This window comes from Hyperolius riggenbachi, chromosome 10 (genome assembly GCF_040937935.1).
Source record: "Hyperolius riggenbachi isolate aHypRig1 chromosome 10, aHypRig1.pri, whole genome shotgun sequence".
NCBI classification, from domain to species: domain Eukaryota; kingdom Metazoa; phylum Chordata; class Amphibia; order Anura; family Hyperoliidae; genus Hyperolius; species Hyperolius riggenbachi.
The window spans coordinates 12,110,574-12,131,351 of NC_090655.1; the positions used below are offsets into that span (position 1 = coordinate 12,110,574).

A 20,778-nucleotide genomic window follows, 5' to 3' on the forward strand; every position below is an offset into this window, starting at 1 on the left:
GTGTCTCGATTCAAATGCTTTTCAGCAAGCATGCAGAAACCTCTGGCTGTGCTGCCTGTTGATTTTGCGTTGCGTTTTGACGCCCGCAGGTAGTCACAGAAATGCTGCTGTATGCCTGATTATGTAGCGTCCAGGGAAAAACGAAATGTCAGAAAATGACGCAATCAATCACAGCGTTTGCGCAAGCCCCGGTAAGCGATTCTGCTCGCAGGCTGTCCATTCATCTTAAATGGACAGTGCTTAAACGGCAATTGTCTTTTCACCGCTGCAAAAACACCCGTCTACACCCACACTAAAGAAAGAGGAGATGGACTAGTCAAACTGTCAGATCTGTACATTTTTTAATGCTTATAGTAAGCGACGGCGACATAAGAAAAAAGTTATTTATAGTTCATTTTATCCTGGGAGACATGTAATTCTTGTGCGAAAAGTGTACACATGTATGGTCCTTTAAATTTGCATCTTGATGAACATCTTCAAAATCAAGTTTTCCATCTGCAAATCATTGTATGGATGAAGCAGCGATGGATCAGATTCTGCCACGAGTGGCGCAGAACGCAGACCCCGGGACCAGCCATATCGGACTATCTCACGTCCCTGGCGATCTGCCGGCTTCAGCGTTGGCAGACGCACAGCTTCTGACGCGAAGACAGAAATAAAACAATCCGTTCACAAATCTGCTGTATCCCCCCCTCCCCCCAGTTCCAAATATAGCATGGATGGATGGAGGGTGGCCAAGGCTTATGTCTTACCCAACTGGTATTCACAGCTCGGGACAAAATTAGAAGAAAAGGACTTTTCATAGTAATTTCAGCGGCATTAATCACGGGCGGATGTCTAATTATAGCAGCCCCTCCTCCCCCGAGACCCCCCCTCCTCCTTCTGCAGTTTACATTAGTCAGAAGAATGGATGAGTGGAGGATCAAGATGTAGAAACAGAGGTGGACGCAAACTGACCGCATCCAATCACTGAATGCCAGGAAAATACGCAAAAACAGGAAATAAATCCCGTTCTGTAATCAGAAAGTAAAGAACTGTTAAAGAAACTCCAACCAAGAATTGAACTTTATCCCAATCAGTAGCTGATACCCCCTTTTACATGCGAAATCTATTCCTTTTCACAAACTGATCATCAGGGGGCGCTGTATGGCTGATATTGTGGTGAAACCCCTCCCACAAGAAACTCTGAGGACCATGGTACTCCTAGCAGTTTCCTGTCTGTGATCCCTGTTGCATTGTGGGAAATAGCTGTTTACAACTGCCAAAAAAGCATGCAGCAGCTACATTACCTGCCAACAGTAAAAATGTCACCATGTGATAAATGTCAGAATGTAAATCAGGGATTTAAAAGATATTACAATGGGCAAACACTGACTAAATCATTTATACATAATTATTGTAAAAATGAAGCACTTTTTTATTACATTGTTTTCACTGGAGTTCCTCTTTAAGGAGCCCATACGTCTCTTGACCTAGCGGCCGATAGACCAGACGATTCAATAATTATCCAATCGGAATAAGGTCGGTGACCCCAAGAGCATGCCCGATCAGTGAGCCAAGCTTGTCGATCAGACATGCTGCAAGATGTCGGGCCGTCCTGGTCGATCGTGTGCGTGGCGATAATGGGCGAGCGATATGAAGATGAGCGACGAATCCCCCGGCACTGCCCCCCTAGTGTATAAATGTACCCCCCCCCCGTGTATTCATTTATACATAACCTGACCTATGTCGCCCACCGCGCAGTGCCCATCCAGCTTCCACACGCCGCCGCTGTATAGCGGATGTGCAAAGCGTAAATGGAGGAGCGGGAACTGGAAGACGGACGGGCAGTGTGCAGGTGGCGACAGGACAGGTTATATATAAATGAATACACGGGGGGGTACATTTATACACTAGGGGGCAGCAGCGAGGCAGCAGATGCGGCGGACTTGGACGATTCCTGAGAGATTTCATGCTGAAATCGATCTGGAATCGTCCTGCTGTGTATGGGAAGCCAACAGATCTCTCTCAGATTGGATCAGAGAGAGATTAGTCTCTTGGTTGAATCTGCCCATCATCGATAAATGTATGGCCACCTTTAGTGTACTTAAAGGACAACTGTAGTGAGGCTGCCATGTTTTTTTCTCCTTTTGTGCAATACTAGTTGCCTGGCTGTCCTGCTGCTCCTCTGTCTCTAATACTTTTAGCCATAGCCCCTGAACAAGCATGCAGCAGATCAGGTGTTTCCAACATTAATGTCGGAACTGACAAGATTAGCTGCATGCTTGTTTCTGGTGTTATTCAGACACTACTGCAGCCAAACAGATCAACAGGACTGCCAGGCAACTGGTATTGCTTAATGGGGAATAACTATGGCAGCCTCTATATACCTCTCGCTACAGTTGTGCTTTAAAGGAATACCGTAGGGGGGTCGGGGGAAAATGAGTTGAACTTACCTGGGGCTTCTAATGGTCCCGCGCAGCCGCTCACCGATGCTCCGGCCCCGCCTCCGGGTCACTTCAGGCTTTAAAGTCTGAAAACTACTGCGCCTGCGTTGCCGTGTCCTCGCTCCCGCTGATGTCACCAGGAGCGTACTCTGCAGGCACAGACCATACGGACCCCTGCGCAGTACGCTCCTGGTGACATCAGCGGGAGCGAGGACACGGCAGCGCAGGCACAGTGATTTTCAGACTTTAAAGTCAGAAATTCCAGAAGTGACCCGGAGGCGGGGCCGGAGCATCGGTGAGTGGCTGCGCCAACACAGGATGTCTGCGGGGGACCAATAGAAGCCCCGGGTAAGTACAACTTTTCCCCGACCCCCCTACAGTATTCCTTTAAGGTGGCCGCTAACGATCCACTTTCTAGTGAAAAATCGTTTGAGCGATCAGATCATTTTGTTTGAAAGTGAAACTGTTGACTACACCATCAACAAACCATTAACAAACCAATCTTTGCTTCCTATTTACCACAACCAACAGAAAATTCCAAATTTTGGTTCAACGAAAATCCAATCGGACGACTTTTATAATCGTTTGAAATAGTCATAAATAATCTCCATTGATGGGCACAATCAATTACAATCAGAATTTCTGATCGCTCTAACGATTTTTTGTTGGAAATTGGACCGTTAATCGCCACCTTTAGAGGAACTGTAGTATGAATGCAGCAAATTATTCAGGATAAGACATGTAGGCCCATTTCAAAAATGGGTGCTAGTAGCAGCAGTCGCAAATGCCGATGCGCACCCTATCCCCCCCCCCCCCCCCCCCCAAGTATGCCCAGGGTTGAACACAAAAGCCCACGTACACCTGCGTGCGCAAGCGTGCCCAAGTCCGTCCCCGCGCATGAGAAGGCTGAGGGCTGGTACACACTGGGGCAATTCTTCAGTGCTTTGCTGATCGCCGGTGATCAGCAAAGCGCTGTTACTACGTTTTGGGGGCGATTGCAATGTGATTCTCACTCTATTGAACGGGAATCACAAGCGCAAATCGCACTGAACCGCAAGATTTTGCCCGCAAATCGCGATTACGGAGCTGAACGCAATCACGGGCAAAGCACCTGTACACTTGCCGCCTGACACGGATGCAGCTCATGGATACAGATTACTGGGATTTTATTAGGTAAAACACCCAACTTTTGAATTATTCTGGTATCAGAAATACTTACCATATCTATCCTATACAATAAAACCCCTGTGTCCCTGCGTCGTCCTCCTGTGTGTCCCTGTGTCCGTGCTTTTGCGTATCGTGGCAGTTAGAGCAGAAGGAGGACGGGGCCAGGGGGATGAGCGTGTGCGTGCGCGGGCCATGCGTGCTGACATGCGGCAGCAGCAGTGACAGAGGCGGGAGGGGGTTTTGTGAGGGAGGCCTAGAGCCCCTTATTGTAATGGACTTAGGTCTACTAGTGAGTATATATTATTTTGGCGCCGTTCAGTCCGGCGCAAGAAGAGACAAATGACGGCTGTCCCTTCTGCTGCTAAACTCTGAGGTGACGTTAAATACGATTCCAACAACAACTCGGGGTCTGGCAGCCGCTGGAGCTCCAAATTACCGCTACACGGGGCGCGCAGCATAGCTATGACACGGCACCTAGCTACGGCGCTCAGAGCCACGGGGCGAAATAACCTCAAAGCTCCCAACTGTCCCTCTTTTGGAGGGACAGTCCCTCTGTCCCTCTTTCCCCTTCATTTGTCCCTCTTTCAGGACTTTGTCCCTCTTTCTATATAAATATATATATTTCTATACTAAAAATGTGTTTGACTCTAAAGCTTTATTCCCATCCTTTAAATTGATACATTACTAATATTAAAATGTTATTATGAAGGAAAATGAACCAGGATAGAGAGGCCCAGTGTGGTTTGAATTATAAAACAACATATTTTTCTTATGAAATCTTTATGGTATGCGTGACTAGGGGTGTGATGGGGCGTAATCAGGGGTGTATCAGGGGCGTGGCTTAAGTGTCCCTTTTTCTCAACTCAAAAAGTTGGGAGGTATGTAACCTGCTTTGCATATCTATATCTTGCTGTATATTGGACTGTAGCCCCACCCTCTTAAAGAGGTTTAGCCTAGGTTATGAGGTCACCCAACCTTCTGCCCCAGAGCACTCTGGGAGATCATGTGATGTTATTGCACAAAACAAAGAGGCCCATATGCAATTAACTTTTTTTCCTAGGAGATAATTCTTCAACTTCTTTTAAAATAACTATTAAGCACTTTGCAATAGAAAAAGTACCAAGCGATGTGTCCGTCTAGCGTCGGCCCTGCAATGTCGCCGGGGCCAACCAGTTCTGAATTTTCTCAAGCGTCATTCCACTACATGTAGAAGGAAATTAGCAGAGGACTCTCCCAAAAGTAAAATAATAAACCCTGGTGCTGAGAAGACGTCTCCCCACAGTGACTCTGAGGAATGATAGAAATGTCAGCCTCACCACTCATTTCTCACTTGTGTGCAAAGATTCCGCAGAGACCTACGAATGCCAAGACTCACCTTCCACTTTACATTCCGCTACCTGGTGCACGACGCCTGTGTCATTCTCCTTCTCTGCCGGCCACTGGTAGATGTACAGACTGGTGTGCGAGGAGCCCGCGTCCAGCACGATGCCATACTGCGGAGGAGACAGACAACACGTTACTGACAGAGCAGACACACGCACACAGACAACACAACGCACAACGCTTCATCAGGGGTGTCAGACACAAATACAAAGTGGGCCGAAAATGAGCACTGGGACAAAGTTGTGGGCCATCTTCAATATCTAGGGCCCTCCTTCCTCCCTTATAAAAGTTCCCTGGTGTCCAGTGGCCTCCTCCCTCCCCTATACAGTTACTTAGTGTCTAGTGGTCCCTCTCTCTTTTACAGTTCCCTGGTGTCCAGACTATGACTATGGTAGGATTAGATTGTGAGCTCCTCTGAGGACAGTCAGTGACATGACTATGTACTCTGTAATGTGCTGCAGGAGATGTCAGTGCTATATAAATACATAATAATAATATGGTAGGACATTACACTATGACTATGGTGGGATTAGAGTGTGAGCTCCTCTGGGGACGTCAGTGACATGACTATGTACTCTGTAATGTGCGGCAGGAGAGGTCAGTGCTATATAAATACATAATAATAATATGGTAGGACATTAGACTATGACTATGGCAGGATTAGACTGTGAGCTCCTCCGAGGACAGTCAGTGACATGACTATGTACTCTGTAATGTGCTGCAGGAGATGTCAGTGCTATATAAATACATAATAATAATATGGTAGGACATTGGACTATGACTATGGTAGGATTAGACTGTGAGCCCCTCTGAGGACAGTCAGTGACATTACTATGTACTCTGTAATTGCTGCAGAAGATGTCAGTGCTATATAAATACATAATAATAATATGGTAGGACATTAGACTATGACTATGGCAGGATTAGACTGTGAGCTCCTCCGAGGACAGTCAGTGACATGACTATGTACTCTGTAATGTGCTGCAGAAGGTGTCAGTGCTATATAAATACATAATAATAATAATATGGTAGGACATTAGGCTATGACTATGGCAGGATTAGAGTGTGAGCTCCTCTGAGGACAGTCAGTGACATGACTATGTGCTCTGTACAGTGCTGCAGGAGATGTCAGTAATATATAAATACATAATAATATGGTAGGACATTAGACTATGACTATGGTAGGATTAGAGTGTGAGCCCCTCTGAGGACAGTCAGTGACATGACTATGTACTCTGTAATGTGATGCAGAAGATGTCAGTGCTATATAAATACATAATAATAATATGGTAGGGCATTACACTGACTATGATAGGAATAGATTGTGAGCTCCTCTGAAGAGTCAGTGACATGACTATGTACTCTGTGAAGTGCTGCAGAAGATGTCAGTGCTATATAAATACATAATAATAATATGGTAGGACATTAGACTATGACTATGGCAGGGATTAGAGTGTGAGCTCCTCTGAGGACAATCAGTGACATGACTATGTACTCTATAATGTGCTGCAGGAGATGTCGGTGCTATATAAATACATAATAATATGGTAGGACATTAGACTATGACTATGGTAGGATTAGATTGTGAGCTACTCTGAGGACAGTCAGTGACATGACTATGTACTCTATAATGTGCTGCAGAAGATGTCAGTGCTATATAAATACATAATAATATGGTAGGACATTAGACTATGACTATGGTAGGATTAGATTGTGAGCTCCTCTGAGGACAGTCAGTGACATGACTATGTACTCTGTACAGTGCTGAGAAGAGGTCAATGCTATGGAAATACAGAATAATAATTCCTGCTATGATAGGTGGGCTTGATAGGTATGATGACAATGGGGGGTATCTCTAAAAACATCCCATGACATGGACACACTGTAGCTCACTCCACATTGTACTGGTTGCACAGATATGCCCACACACAGGCAGACTCCTCCTCACAATTTGGAAAAGAGCTACCTCGTGCCTTACATGAACTGGGCTTCCTCCAATCAATCAGCTCTGCTACTCACAGGAAAGGTCACACTCTGGACCTTATATTCCATACTGGGCTGTCAATAGCCAATGTGGAAATTAATCCTGTTGCCTGGTCAGACCATCACACTATCCACTTCTCCCTCTCAATACCAGCCGTCAAACACCAGGTCAAGAATCAAATAAAATATCGCCGCTTAAAAGGGCTAACACCTCAACATATCCGAGATAACCTTAGCTTTGATGAATTGACTGACTCCAGCTTGGACCCTGATACTCTGGTGTTTAAATACAACAAATGTGTGTCCTCCACCTTTGAGACCATTGCTCCTCTGCGCACCAAATATCTTACTCCACACCATCATGCACAGTGGTTTGATAACGCTATAAAAGAGCTGAAAAGACAAGGCCGAAAACTTGAGAGGCTGTGGCGCAAATCTCAGTCCCCAGAAGACAAACATGCCTTAATCTTCCACTTGAAGAGCTACCAAAAGGTAATCACGGGAAAAAAATCATCCTTTCTATCACAAGAGATTGCAAATGCAGTTAACAAACCAGCCCAACTGTTCCGCACAGTGGAAAAACTCTGCAACCCAGCATGTCAAAAACTTAATATCGAGTCTTCAAAGGACCTCTGTGACCAATTTGCCCATTTCTTCACAGACAAAGTCTCCGCTATAAGGTCCGCCATCCAACTTACAGCATCTGAGCATAATATAGCGCCAAAGACCATTAGCAGAGACAACGTAACACCTTGGTCAAACTTCAAAGAAATTGATGAAGAAGTCACATCAAGCATCCTCCTTCACGTCCGCCTAACTACCTGTGACCTGGATCCTGGCCCAACACAGTTCATGTTGAACTGCCCCGACCTGTTCGTACCGGTATTCCTCAAAATTGTTAACTGTTCCTTACAATCAGGGATATTTCCTGCTTTACTGAAGGAAGCAATCATCAGGCCTCTCCTCAAAAAACCCTCCCTGGACCCAGATGCAATGACCAGCTACAGACCTGTCTCTAACCTCCCCTTTCTGGGAAAGCTAATTGAAAAAGCTGCATACCTCCATCTAGAAGCCAGAATCCTACAAAATAACAGTTATGACCCATTCCAGTCTGGCTTCAGGAAACACCACAGCACTGAAACTGCCCTCATCCAAATATGCAACCACCTGCTCATGGCAAGAGACAGAGGAGAGTGCTCGATCCTCATACTGCTAGACCTTTCTGCAGCCTTTGACACAGTTGACCATGACATCTTGATAAACAGGCTACAGGAATACTGCGGCATTGATGGCATAGTACTTCAGTGGTTCCAATCCTTCTTGAGTGGCAGAACCCACAAAGTGTCTATGGGGCCCTTCCTGTCCACCCCTGTAACACTTAAGTATGGGGTGCCCCAGGGCTCAATCCTCTCTCCCCTGCTTTTCACGATTTACATGCTACCGTTGGGAAAACTAATCCAAAAACATGGCCTCACATACCACTGCTACGCAGACGACACCCAACTATATCTTTCCTTCAAGCCTGGTGTGACAGACCCAACTCTAACTATAAACGCCTGCTTATGTGAACTACAGCAATGGATGAATGACAACTGGCTGAAACTAAATGCAGACAAAACTGAAGTCCTTCTGATTGGAGGGCAGAGCATGATAACAAAACAACTTAACTTGCAGTCTTCACCACTGGGAATAGGAGGCACGGATCTACGCAGCTCTGATCATGTGCGTAGCCTGGGAGTTCTAATTGATGGGGATTTAAACTTCAGAACTCAAATCTCTGCTGTTGTGAAATCATCCTATTTTCACCTGAAGAACATTGCAAAAATCAAGCACCTCATACCCCCAGAAGATCTGCCAACCTTAGTCCACGCCTTCATCACATCCCGACTGGACTACTGCAATGCTCTCTACACTGGCCTTCCAAAAAAGGCCTTGTACCGCCTACAGCTGATACAGAATACTGCTGCCAGACTGCTAACCAACCAACCCCGTCACTGCCACATAACGCCAGTCCTGCATTCCCTTCACTGGCTACCTATAGAATGGAGGGTCCTATTCAAGATCGGCCTACTGACATTTAAATCCCTGAATAATCTGGGCCCTGGATACATGAAAGATATGTTACAGCTGCGAAGCAATCCCCGCATTCTCAGATCCACAGGTTCTAATAATCTAGTCATACCCAGAGTCCACTTAGAAACTTTTGGTCCCAGAGCCTTCTGTCATGCTGCCCCTACGTTTTGGAACTCCTTACCTCAACAGATCAGGACAGCCCCATCCCTGGACGTGTTTAAATCCAGACTGAAAACCCACCTGTTCAGTCTGGCATTTGCAGAAATATAACTTTTGTTGTGTGAATACTTCATCCTACTAATTACTGAATCTGAGAGAGCCTAAGCGCTTTGAGTCCTATGGGAGAAAAGCGCTATAGAAATGTTATTGTATTATATTGTATATATAGGCCGGTACACTGTACGGTGCAGAGGATGATGTGTAATGGGGTAATGGTGTAGATAATCCTGTGCGTTTGTCAGCATGTTTAGTCCTGGAATCTCTCCCAGACTCAGTAAATGCTACGTTACAGTCTGAAGCTGACACTAATGAGCTGCTCTGTGAGATCCGCACAATGACAATGAATGGAGACGGAAGGAGAGGAGGGAGATTACCGAGGAGGGTCTGCCACATTAATTAGATGTTACCATTCTCAAGCAGCAAGCTGGCCTGGAGTGCGCTCTGCAGCTTACCTCGCTATTAACCACTTCAGCCTACTGTGTTGTATCACCTTATGCATCCGAGCAACTTTCACCTCCCATTCATTCGCCAATAACTTTATCACTACTTATCACACTGAATTGATCTATATCTTGTTTTTTCCGCCACCATTTAGGCTTTCTTTGGGTGGTACCTTTTCCTAAGAATGATTTTATTCCAAATCCATTTTAACTGGAAGATTAAGAAAGCAATGGAAAAAATTCATTATTTCTCCCATTTTGGCCATTATAGTTTGAAATTAATACATGCTACCGTAATTAAAACCCATGTATTTTATTTGCCTATTTGTCCCGTTTATTACACCATTTAAATTATGTCCCTATCACAATGTATGGCGCGATATTTTATTTGGAAATAAAGGTGCATTTTTTCAATTTGCGTCCATCACTATTTACAAGCTTATAATTTAAAAAAGTTATAGTAATATACTCCTTTGACATGCATATTAAAAAAGTTCAGACCCTTAGGTAACTAGTTATGTATTTTTTTATTGTTTTTTATTTATTTTTTTATTAAACATTTTATTTGGGTAATTTTTGTTGCAGGAAATAAACAATTCATTTTAATTGTAATAATATGTGTTTATTTCATAAAAAATGTATGTGGATGTAGTTTTATTATTTGGCCACAGTCCAATTGTTTTTATCCAGAAAGCGAATGCTCTCGCTTCCAGGAAGCATTAGGAGGCTCAGAAAGATGATGGCCTCTGATAAGTAGCTGTCGGTTTTCCTGCCGGGGACTTAGATCAAAGAATGGTAACTATGCTTCCATTCATTGATCTCGGGGCTAACGTTAGGTGGCGGGAGCGTGCGCCCGGCACAACGACAGCAGTACAGGCTATCTGGACGGATATATCCATCCAGATAGACGTAAGTGGTTAAAGGACAACTGCAATCCGGACGGTCCGCTAGGCCTGCAGTCTGTTTACTAAGAGCAGCCATTAAAAAAAAAAATCTTCAAAGCTTAAAGAGAAGCTCAGACCAAGAATTGAACTTTATCCCAATCAGTAGCTGATACCCCCTTTTACATGAGAAATCGATTTCTTTTCACAAACTGACTATCAGGGGGCGCTGTATGACTGATATTGTGGTGAAACCCCTCCCACAAGAAGCTCTGAGTGCCGTGGTACTCCTGGCAGTTTCCTGTCTGTGAACCCTGTTGCATTGTGGGAAATACAGCTGTCTCCAACTGCCAAAACAGCATGCAGCAACTACATCACCTGCCAACAGTAAAAATGTCACCATGTGATAAATGTCAGAATGTAAATCAGGGATTTAAAAGATTTTACACTGACTAAATCATTTATACACAATTATAGTAAAGATGAAGCACTTTTTTTATTACATTATTTTCACTGGAGTTCCTCTTTAAAGGACAACTGTAACTAGAGGAATATTTATTTCATTTTAAACAATACCAGTTGCCTGGCAACCCTGCTGGTCTGTTTGGCTGCAGTAGTGTCTGAATACCACCTGACCCAAAAAATGCAGCTAATCTTGTCAGAGCGGACAACAATGTCAGAAACACCTGATCTGCTGCATGCTTGTTCAGGAGCTATGGTTACAAGTATTAGAGGCAGAGGATCAGCAGGATAGCCAGGCAACTGGCAGTAGGGTGGCGTACTGGTTAGCGCTCTTGCAGCGCTGGATTCCCCGTTTGAATCCCAGCCAGGTCAACATCTGCAAGGAGTTTGTATGTTCTCCCCGTATCTGTGTGGGTTTCCTCCAAGCACTTCAGTTTCCTCCCACATCCCAAAAACATACAGATAAGTTAATTGGATTCCCCCTAAATTGCCCCTAGACTATGATACACACGATACATGATAAATACATAGACATGAGACATAAATGAGAAGAAACATTCTGCTTATTTGTTTATATATATTTTACATTTTAGGATTTTCGCAACAGTGGTCCTTTAAGTAACAGAAAATGTAGAAATCCGTCACAGCTGACATTATTTGGGGAACATGTATTTATAGATTGTAAATTTCTCCTTCATTTTTTAAAATTTTAATTTTAGTAAGAGCGTCCCGATGTCCCCAGCACGTCGTTGCGCTGCCCGCGGTGTAACACGCGACTTGCCTCACCTTGATATTCTCTGGGAGAGGTTTATTCTGCAGGACTGCGATGACAACCAGAGCGGCGATGCCCAAAACAAAGAGAACTCCGAGGATGAAAAGAGCCTTCTTGTTCCATGTCTTCTGTTTTACAACTGTTATCGAGAAGAGAAAAACAGAAAAAAAAACACTGTAAGGATTCCAGGGCTTTGAAAGGGATGTGAGGCGCAAAGATGATGAAAAAAATGAATACTTCCCCCTAGTGGTGGGCTGTGGTGGAGGTACTGAAGTGTACTGCCTCATTGACACATTAGACCAAGGAGGAAATTTGGGGTGGTCTCAGCCATGAATCTAGCATGTGTGCAGATGTACCACAAGGTCACTTTAACCTTCTGGGGACCGCGTGTAGTAAATCCTACACCGCACTTATGGCTGCCTAAGCATGATGTGGCGTAGGATTTTAGCCACCTGCTATTAACAATCCCAACGTGATCATGCGTACCTGAGAGGTGACATTAAAGCGGATCCGAGATGAAAAACTAACTATAACAAGTAACTTGTCTATATATCTTATGTAAAGTTTAGATAGTTTACACAGCAAATCTAGCTGCAAACAGCTTTAATAGAATATGATTATTTCTTCCTGTGATACAATGACAGCAGCCATGTTGTTTGTAAACATTACACAGAGGCAGGCTTATCTGCATCTTGAGCCATCAGCCTATCTGCATCTTGAGCCATAGACACCAGGGAACTGTATAGGGGACGGAGTACCACTAGACATCAGGGAACTGTATAGGGGAGGGAGGGGGCCCCCTAGACACCAGGGAACTGTATAGAGGAGGGGGGCTGTTAGACATTAGGGAACTGTATAGGGGAGGGGAGGCATTAGACACCAGGGAACATAAGGGAGAGAGGAGGCCACTAGACATTGTGGTTGGCCCGTGACTTGGTCCCAGTGTTCAATGTCGGCCCACTTTGTATTTGCGTTTGACACCCCTGTGCAGAGCCGGGACAAGGTCCTTCAGCACCCAAGGCTGAGACAGCAAAGTGCGCCCCTCCATCCCTCCCACTCCAGCCATCACACACTAATTGCTATTAGATTAAGAGGCGCCCCAGGGCCCCCAACATCCCCACCACCTTAATCTCTAGTTATCTGGCTTGCAGTCACTGCTATGTATGCCCTTTTCTTATTTCTTAGTGCTTCAAACACAATTGGGAATGACAGCTGAATGTGTTGTGCGCCCCCTCCTACACTGCGCCCTGAGGCTGGAGCCTCTTCAGCCTCTGCCTCGGCCCGGCCCTGCCCCTGTGCTAGATGCTCAGCAAACGTTTTTTGCTTCGGCTGAGAACCATCTAGCCTGTGTGATTGCACAAAGATTGTACGATGATATTGCCAGCATTAGATAATCAGCTAAGTAAGATAATGAGCTCTCGGGCTGTTAGTGGGACCCCGGCAAACACTCTCTTTTGCCCAGTTATTAAAACAGCCTTGATTTCGGGCCGACTACATTTGGCACCCGCCGTCCCCCGCTGGCGCGCTCACAAGGACAGCCATAATTCTCCGCGATAAGAGAGCCGTCTTGTAGAGAACCGTCTTTCATCAGCTACATTGTGCTTCGCAGGCGAAGAATTCACTCCTAATTTTGGAATGTTTGTTTTATCTGCTCACAAGTTTCTGGCAGGACAAATAAGAATTATGTCCCTTCTCTGCCAGGGTTTATATTCAGCAAAGCAATCAGCAGAAAGAGAATAAAAAGACCGACACAAAGGGGGCAACCCAAAGTGAACATCGCACGCAAGGCATGGGAATCATTAAAGCATACTCAATAAACAAACAGTACTTTAATAACAACATAACTGCTATTATAAAATAAAGTACAACTTTTACTACCATACCATTTGGCAAGGAAGACTGCCTCTGCCTCTTAAAAAAAATAAAAAAGCCATAGCCCCTGAACAAGCATGCAGCAGATCAGATGTTTCTGACTGAAGTCTGACTGGATTAGCTGCATGCTTGTTTCAGGTGTGTGATTCAGACACTACTGCGGCCAGAATATCTGCAAGACAGCCAGGCAACTGGTATTGTTTAAAAGGAAATCAATATGACAACCTCCATAGTCTTCTCACTTCAGGTGTCCTTTAGAGCAGGGCTTTTCAGCCCTGTCCTCATGGCCCACCAACAGTGCATGTTTTGTGGAAATCCACAAAGGTAGTTAAAGTGGATCCGAGATGAACTTTTACACATTGCATAATTGTGTTCCTTTCCTATTGTTTATAAGGCATTCCTCAAGCCAAATACTTCTTTGTTTTTGTTTTAAAGTGAATGTTTACCGTTTTAAAAAAGAAAAGGTCAGATACTCACCTAAGGAGAGGGAAGGCTCGGTCCTAATGAGCCTTCCCGCTCCTCTCCCGGTGCCCGGTCCCGCGCAGGATCCCCCGTGGCATTTTTCGACCAGTTCGGTCAAATACTGCCACTTCCGCATGCCGAAGGGAGCTTTCGGAAGGCTTCGGGAGCACTCAGGCTCCCGAACACGGGCCGCTCCCACGAGCATGCACGAGCGCCGTCTATGACGCACTCGCGCGTACGTAGTATGGAGCGGCCCGTCTTCGGAAGCCCGAGTGCTCCCGAAGACCTCCAAAGTCCCTGCAGCGGCGGACGCGAATGGGGGAGCCAGCGCAGCACCGAGGGCACCGGGAGAGGAGAGGGAAGGATCATTAGGACCGAGCCTTCCCTCTCCTTAGGTGAGTATCTGACTTTTTCTTTTTTTGAACGGCACCCATTGGCTTTAATACTCTAATAGCCTATAAACTAAACAAGCCACGCCCACAGGTTTTCAGAGAGCCAAGGCACTTTCAGACAGTAGCAAGGGCTCATGGGAGCTCAGTCTGGGCAGGAGGAGGGGGGGGGGGGGTGTTACTAGCCATTGATTTCAGAGGCAGAGGGGAGGAGGGAGGAGGAGGGATTAGGCTGATGGCTCAAGATACAGATAAGCTCTGTGCAATGTTTACAAACAACATGGCTGCTGTCATTGTATCACAGGAATACATAATCATATTCTATTGAAGCTGTTTGCAGCTAGATTTGCTACGTAAACTTTAGATAAGATTTATAGACAAGTTACTTGTTATAGTTCGTTTTTCATCTCGGATCCGCTTTAATCAGCTCTGCTGAGACACTAATTACCTCACCTGTGCAAGTTTGTGGTTTTCTGCAAAACATGTACTGGTCGTGGTACTTGAGGACAGGATTGAAAAGCGCTGCTTTAGAGGATCTGTAATTAAAAAAACAAAACAAAAAAAACTCTGGGGTATACTTACCTCGGAAGGGGAAGCTTCTGGATCCTAAGGAGGCTTCCCCCGTCCTCTGGTGTTCCGGCAATCCAGGACCGCAGCCCCAGAACCACGGCGAGGTAAGTATTAACCTATCGTGATCCTGCGCAGGCGCACTAGTGGTTCTTTATACAGCCTAGGCGGAAATAGCGAAACCCGATCATATCTGCTCCACTGCGCAGACGCGAGGACTTTGGGCCTGCGCAGTAGAGGAGATACGATCAGGCTCGGCTATATTCGCCTTACCCGTATGAAGAGCCTGTGCTGCGCCTGCGCAGGATGGCAGAGGGGTAAATAAATCTTTGCTTGTCGGGGGAGGAATCGGGGTAGCCGGCGCTGGATTCCTCCAAACTTCAGAGGTCGGGGAAGCCTCATAGGGACCCGGAGGCTTCCCCGTCCGGAAGTAAGTACCCCCAGAGGGTTTTTTAATTACAGAGTCTCTTTGAGGCTTTGTTCCCATTGCATTCCGCTTGCGTGTCTGTCTGTCCGTGTTGGCCGTTTTTTACGCCTTTTTTTTTTGCTATTTCTGTTCGTTGGACGTTTTAGTTAAGCGCTTTTCTAAGCGATTGCGTTTTTTCACTTCTTGACGTCAGGATGTGAACCCTTTGATCCGGAAAGAATAAACACTATGTTTTTATTTTTAAAAACGCTCACGCAATCGCTGCAAAAAGCAATTTTGTGAGCGTTTTGAGTTTTCCTATACCTTCCATGGAGGCAGAATCGCCTCAAAAATGGCCCATGCACTGATTTTCTGAGCGGATCGGAAACGAACCGCTCAGATGTGAACTTTTTCATAGAGAAACACTGAACAAGCGCTTTCAGGGCGATTTTGAAAATCGCCAGCGCTTAAAAAAATGTTAAAAACGCCCCTAGTGTGAACAAGCCTTTCTTTAAAGCGGTATCGTCACCATAAAAATCTAATTTCAACAGCAACTGGTCTAAGTGTATTAAGTGATAAAGATGCTAATCCTGCATTCAAAACTTTTTCTGCTGTTATGATTTGGAGTTATCACATACTTAAGGAGCACTGGCCCTTTATTAGTCCGTGCCAAAGAATTGCATGCTGGGGGTTCTTTTTATCTATAATCTATTCCTCCTCTTCCATTTATTTCCCTGCCAGCTGCTTATCTGAAACCTGATCCCCTACTCACTTGTGTTTACAAGCAAGGCTGAGGCGACTCAGCGATTGGAGTAGACAAGAAAAAAAGTAAAGGGCAGAAATTACATCACGAGTTAGTCTGTGGGCAAAAGACATGGCCCCCACCAGGAACAGAATTCTCGTCATTTACTATATAACGTTCACTGAAATCAAAACGTGGACAGTACAATACATGTGTTATGTAAGTAGATCAAGTATTTATCTACTTATATATATATATGTGTTTTTTTTTCCCCTGGAATAGTATGGCTGATCCTACTGCTTTAAGAGTGTAGAGAAAAAAGTTAAGGCATCAGGGCGCTAAAGTTTGAGGACACTATTCTTCTATAGCATTTTTTTCCCATTGACCAGGTCATAGAAAATGAGAATACGATAAGGAGCGATATCTCGTGGGAAAGGCGGTAAGTTTGCTGCATCGTGCAGCTCTTCAGAGCGGTTCTGTGAGGAAGGCGGGGAACGTTTCCTGGACAGCGTTCTGGTAACGCAGGAAGAGTTTGGGAACTTTCGGTACAGTGCTCTGCAGGGACAGCAGCGAGTCTGGCTGGAGGCAGAGGGGGCAATACCCCGGCCTTCCGGTGCAATTATGTCACACAAGTGTAAGCCGGGATTCCCTGCAGCACGGCGCTGCCCATACTAACAATCCGCGCCATTCACTGCCTCTCGCAAAGCACATTCTTTCCGTCTGGATACGTTCCCGGCTGCGGGTGAAGAATGAGGAGGGCTGGGGACAGGGGGGGCTTTACACAGCTGAGCCGCCCCCAGCTCCTCTCCAGCCTCATCTGCATTAAGAGCCAGAGAACGGTCCACTGTCCCTCTGCCTGACATTCGCAGTGACAGCAGGCGTTTGTGCGCAGGGGACTGTGCCGGGCCTGTTCTGGAGGAAAGGCCTGCCGAGCTGTCCTCAGGCACAGGGGGGATCACAAGGGGGCATTTCAGGGGAGCACCGCAGACACTGAAGTCACTTTTAGGGAGGTCAGCCATCTCTGGCATCAGCTTCCTGTTTTGGGCCGCAGCTGGGTGGAAATATTAAAAGCGGGCGGCCATTAAAGTGACCCGGTCACGACCCAAGTTCAGTGAGAAGACTTCAGCCCCTTTGTCAGGCCTGAGCACAGATGTGAGACCAGCCTCCAGCAGAGCAGACATCTGTGTAACGTGAGGGGACCACTGCTACTAGACAGCCATCCATCCCATGTGGCAGACAGATCAACCCCTCTCTGTGTAACGTGAGGAACAACCTCATTTATCCATGTCGTTGCTCCCAAGTCATGCAGTTTGCCTACCTCCCAACTCTTTGAGATGAGAAAGAGGGACACTTAAGCCACGCCCCTGATCACGCCCTGCCACACCCCTAATCACGCATACTATAAAGATTTCATAAGAAAAATATGTTGTTTTATAACTCAAACCACACTGGTCCTTTCTATTCTGCTTCATTTTCCTTCATATTAACATTTTAAAATTAGTAATATATCAATTTAAAGAATGGGAATAAAGTTTAGAGTCAATCTAACAAATGTTTTAGTAGAGAAATATATATATTTACATAGAAAGAGGGACAAAGTCCTGAAAGAGGGACAAATGAGGAGGAAAGAGGGACACTTGGGAGCTATGAGTTTGCATACTTTTGCAGTTTGATGAAATGTGCAAATGGGTAGGGAATCTTTGCTTTTGGGGGGCAGCCGTGGACACCCCCCTTAGAAGATGCCTCAGCTTCAAATTTTTGGAGGGCCACAATGGCCGGCGGGCACATTTAAGTGACCAAAATCAATGCCTAACTCAGGTGATAAAATTAAGGCTTACTAGATCAGCAATGATAGGAACCAAGTGTAAACATCACAAACAGAACTCAGAGGCTTTTGAGCAGAGCAGAATGTCCAAATGATGGTGCCATTATGGAAAAAAAGTTACCTACAGATGTACTCGGCTAGTGGGCTGGCATGCTTTAACCCCTATGCTAGGTACACTGGATGCAATTTTCTGACAGAATTTCTGTCAGATTAATTATTTCCAACATGTCCAATCTGATTTCCGATCGATTTTTCGAACGATTTTCCATTCACTTCTATCAGATCGTACATGTTGGAAATAATCGGCCTGACAGTAAATATTCGTATCGTGCGTACCTAGCATTATTTGCTAGCAAGCTGCTCCTATGAGGACAGATAACAGACAAATCATTCCAGCTTCCAACCTGTATCTCATGACTCTACAAGCAAAGGGAGGGAGAAGAGGCAGGAGGGAGAGAAACACTGTGTGTGTGTAATGCCTTATCTTGAATGCAGAGATACTGCGCCACAGTTCCCAAACTCTTATATGAAACTTTCACCAGTCGCTAGGATTGCTGCAGAAGATCCGATGTTCAGTGATCTATTTCAAAATTACTGCTGCGCTCTCCAGACCTGAAACACACATATGAACTCCACATAGGGTAATACCGTTCAGTCTAGTTAATTACAATTCCACCTCCTGAGTGCCTTTGTGTGTCTAAATGTTCCCAAGTGTCACTCTCCTGTGATGACCCATCACAGGAGAGTCTTAAAGGGATACTGTAGGGGGGGGGGGGGTCGGAGGAAAATGAGTTGAAGTTACCCGGGGCTTCTAATGGTCCCCCGCAGACATCCTGTGCCCGCGCAGCCACTCCCCAATGCTCCGCCCCCGTGGGACATCCTGTGCATGCGCAGCCACTCACCGATGCTCCGCCCCCCGCAGACATCCTGTGCCCGCGCAGCCACTCCCCAATGCTCCGCCCCCCGCAGACATCCTGTGCCCGCGCAGCCACTCCCCAATGCTCCGGCCCGCCTCCGGTTCACTCCTGGAATTTCAGACTTTAAAGTCGGAAAACCACTGCGTTTGTTTCCGTGTCCTCACTGCCGCTGAGGTCACCAGGAGTGTACTGTGCAGGCACAGACCATACTGGGCCTATGCAGTACACTCCTGGTGACATCAGCGGAAGCGAAGTTTAACAGTCATGCCGCTGATAACCGGCGCGCTGCACCGAAATTTCACATTATTCGCCACAGATAACCAGTGTCCAGCAACGCACCTGTGTGCTGCTGCTGATAACCCACATTTCACATTATGCGCACTGCTGATAGCCGATTACACTGAGGACATACCGGCGTCCAAATTTCATCAAGGCTTCATTGACGTGACCGGTGGACGAAGCTTTAGTGCTGGGTGTTAACAGAGCGAGGGGACTGGAGCGGGAGGCAGGATACAGCAAACACAGACAATGCTTTGTGGCTCAGCTGCCTAAAAGGCAGGGGTAGGGAACCTATGGCTCGGGAGCCAGATGTGGCTCTTCTGATGGCTACATCTGGCTCACAGACAAATCATTAGGGGTTGAGTCACTAATCTACACTGCTCAAGCAGCACAGCTTAGTGTGGCAGCGCAAGTAAGATTTTCAAAGTAGGCACAATACTGCTGTAGCATCACTAACTTACTCGCTCTCCCCCCAAAATGAACGTCTGCTCCAATTGTCCCACTCTGGACCCTGTCATTTCCAGTGACTTTGTAGGACGAGATCCCTGCACTTTGATTGGCCCAAAAGGCTGTCTGTCACTTGACAGGCATCCTATTGGGCCATAGTGCGGGGATTTCATCCTACAAAGTGAATCAACCCCCAAGTCAGCCAGCTAATTGTACAAGCTGTTAGTCGGTATTTCTCCTGTCTGGCTCTCTGGGAAATTGCTGATGTTGCTGAAACCCAAGAGAAGCTGAAGACGTGTCTGACACTTCCGCTGCCCGGCGGATCAACTGCGTACACATCACCATAGCAACAGAGACGTGAGCACTACTGTCCTAGTTTGAAACATTGTATGGCTCTCATGGAATTACATTTTAAAATATGTGGCGTTTATGGCTCTCAGCCAAAAAGTTTCCTAGCCCCTGCCCTAAACAAAGAGGCCCTGCTGTCTTCTCTGGTGCCTCCTCACAGGGGTAAAGGCAGCCATGCACCGCATTCACTATGTGGGAAGAAAGACACAGAAGTCATGTCTGTGCGGCCGCCTGCAGACGCGGCTGCCTGATAAGTCTTCAGCGCTGTCCGCGGACATTAGAGCGCGGTGCTGGTGATGTGTTATGACAGGCCTGAGCGGCGCGGGGTGTCTAGCGCGCCGCTGGAACAGAACAATAAGGCAGCGCGGGAGCTGGGCGCCTTATATGGCGATTCGTGCTGACAGCGCTGATGTGCTGGCAGATAGCTGAAAAATCGCACAACTGATTATTATTTTACCAGGAATAAAAACCACACTCGGCAGGATGTCAGGACCACAGCCAGACCCTCACATCCTGCAGGGAAAACCTAGGAAGGCCTTTAAAAGGAATCCACACTGTGAGACCTATGGAAGCTGCCATATTTATTTCCTTATAAACAATACCAGTTGCCTGGCAGCCCTGCTGATCTCTGGCTGCAGTAGTGTCTGAATCACACCAGAAACAAGCATGCAGCTAATCTTGTCAAATCTGACAATAATGTCAGAAACACCTGATATGC

At 46.1% G+C, this 20,778-nt stretch overlaps 1 protein-coding gene across 3 annotated transcripts in view; it reads right to left on the bottom strand.

Moving 5' to 3' along the window:
• ENTPD1 (ectonucleoside triphosphate diphosphohydrolase 1) overlaps positions 1–20,778 on the bottom strand; it is a 206,353-nt gene that overhangs the window by 37,928 nt on the left and 147,647 nt on the right. For all 3 annotated transcript variants that reach the window (XM_068255123.1, XM_068255122.1, XM_068255124.1), the window contains 2 exons: positions 11,821–11,945; positions 4,969–5,086 (listed from right to left, as the gene is read on the bottom strand). In XM_068255123.1, the coding sequence (XP_068111224.1) occupies positions 4,969–5,086; positions 11,821–11,945 (243 nt within the window). The remainder of the gene's footprint in view (positions 1–4,968; positions 5,087–11,820; positions 11,946–20,778) is intronic.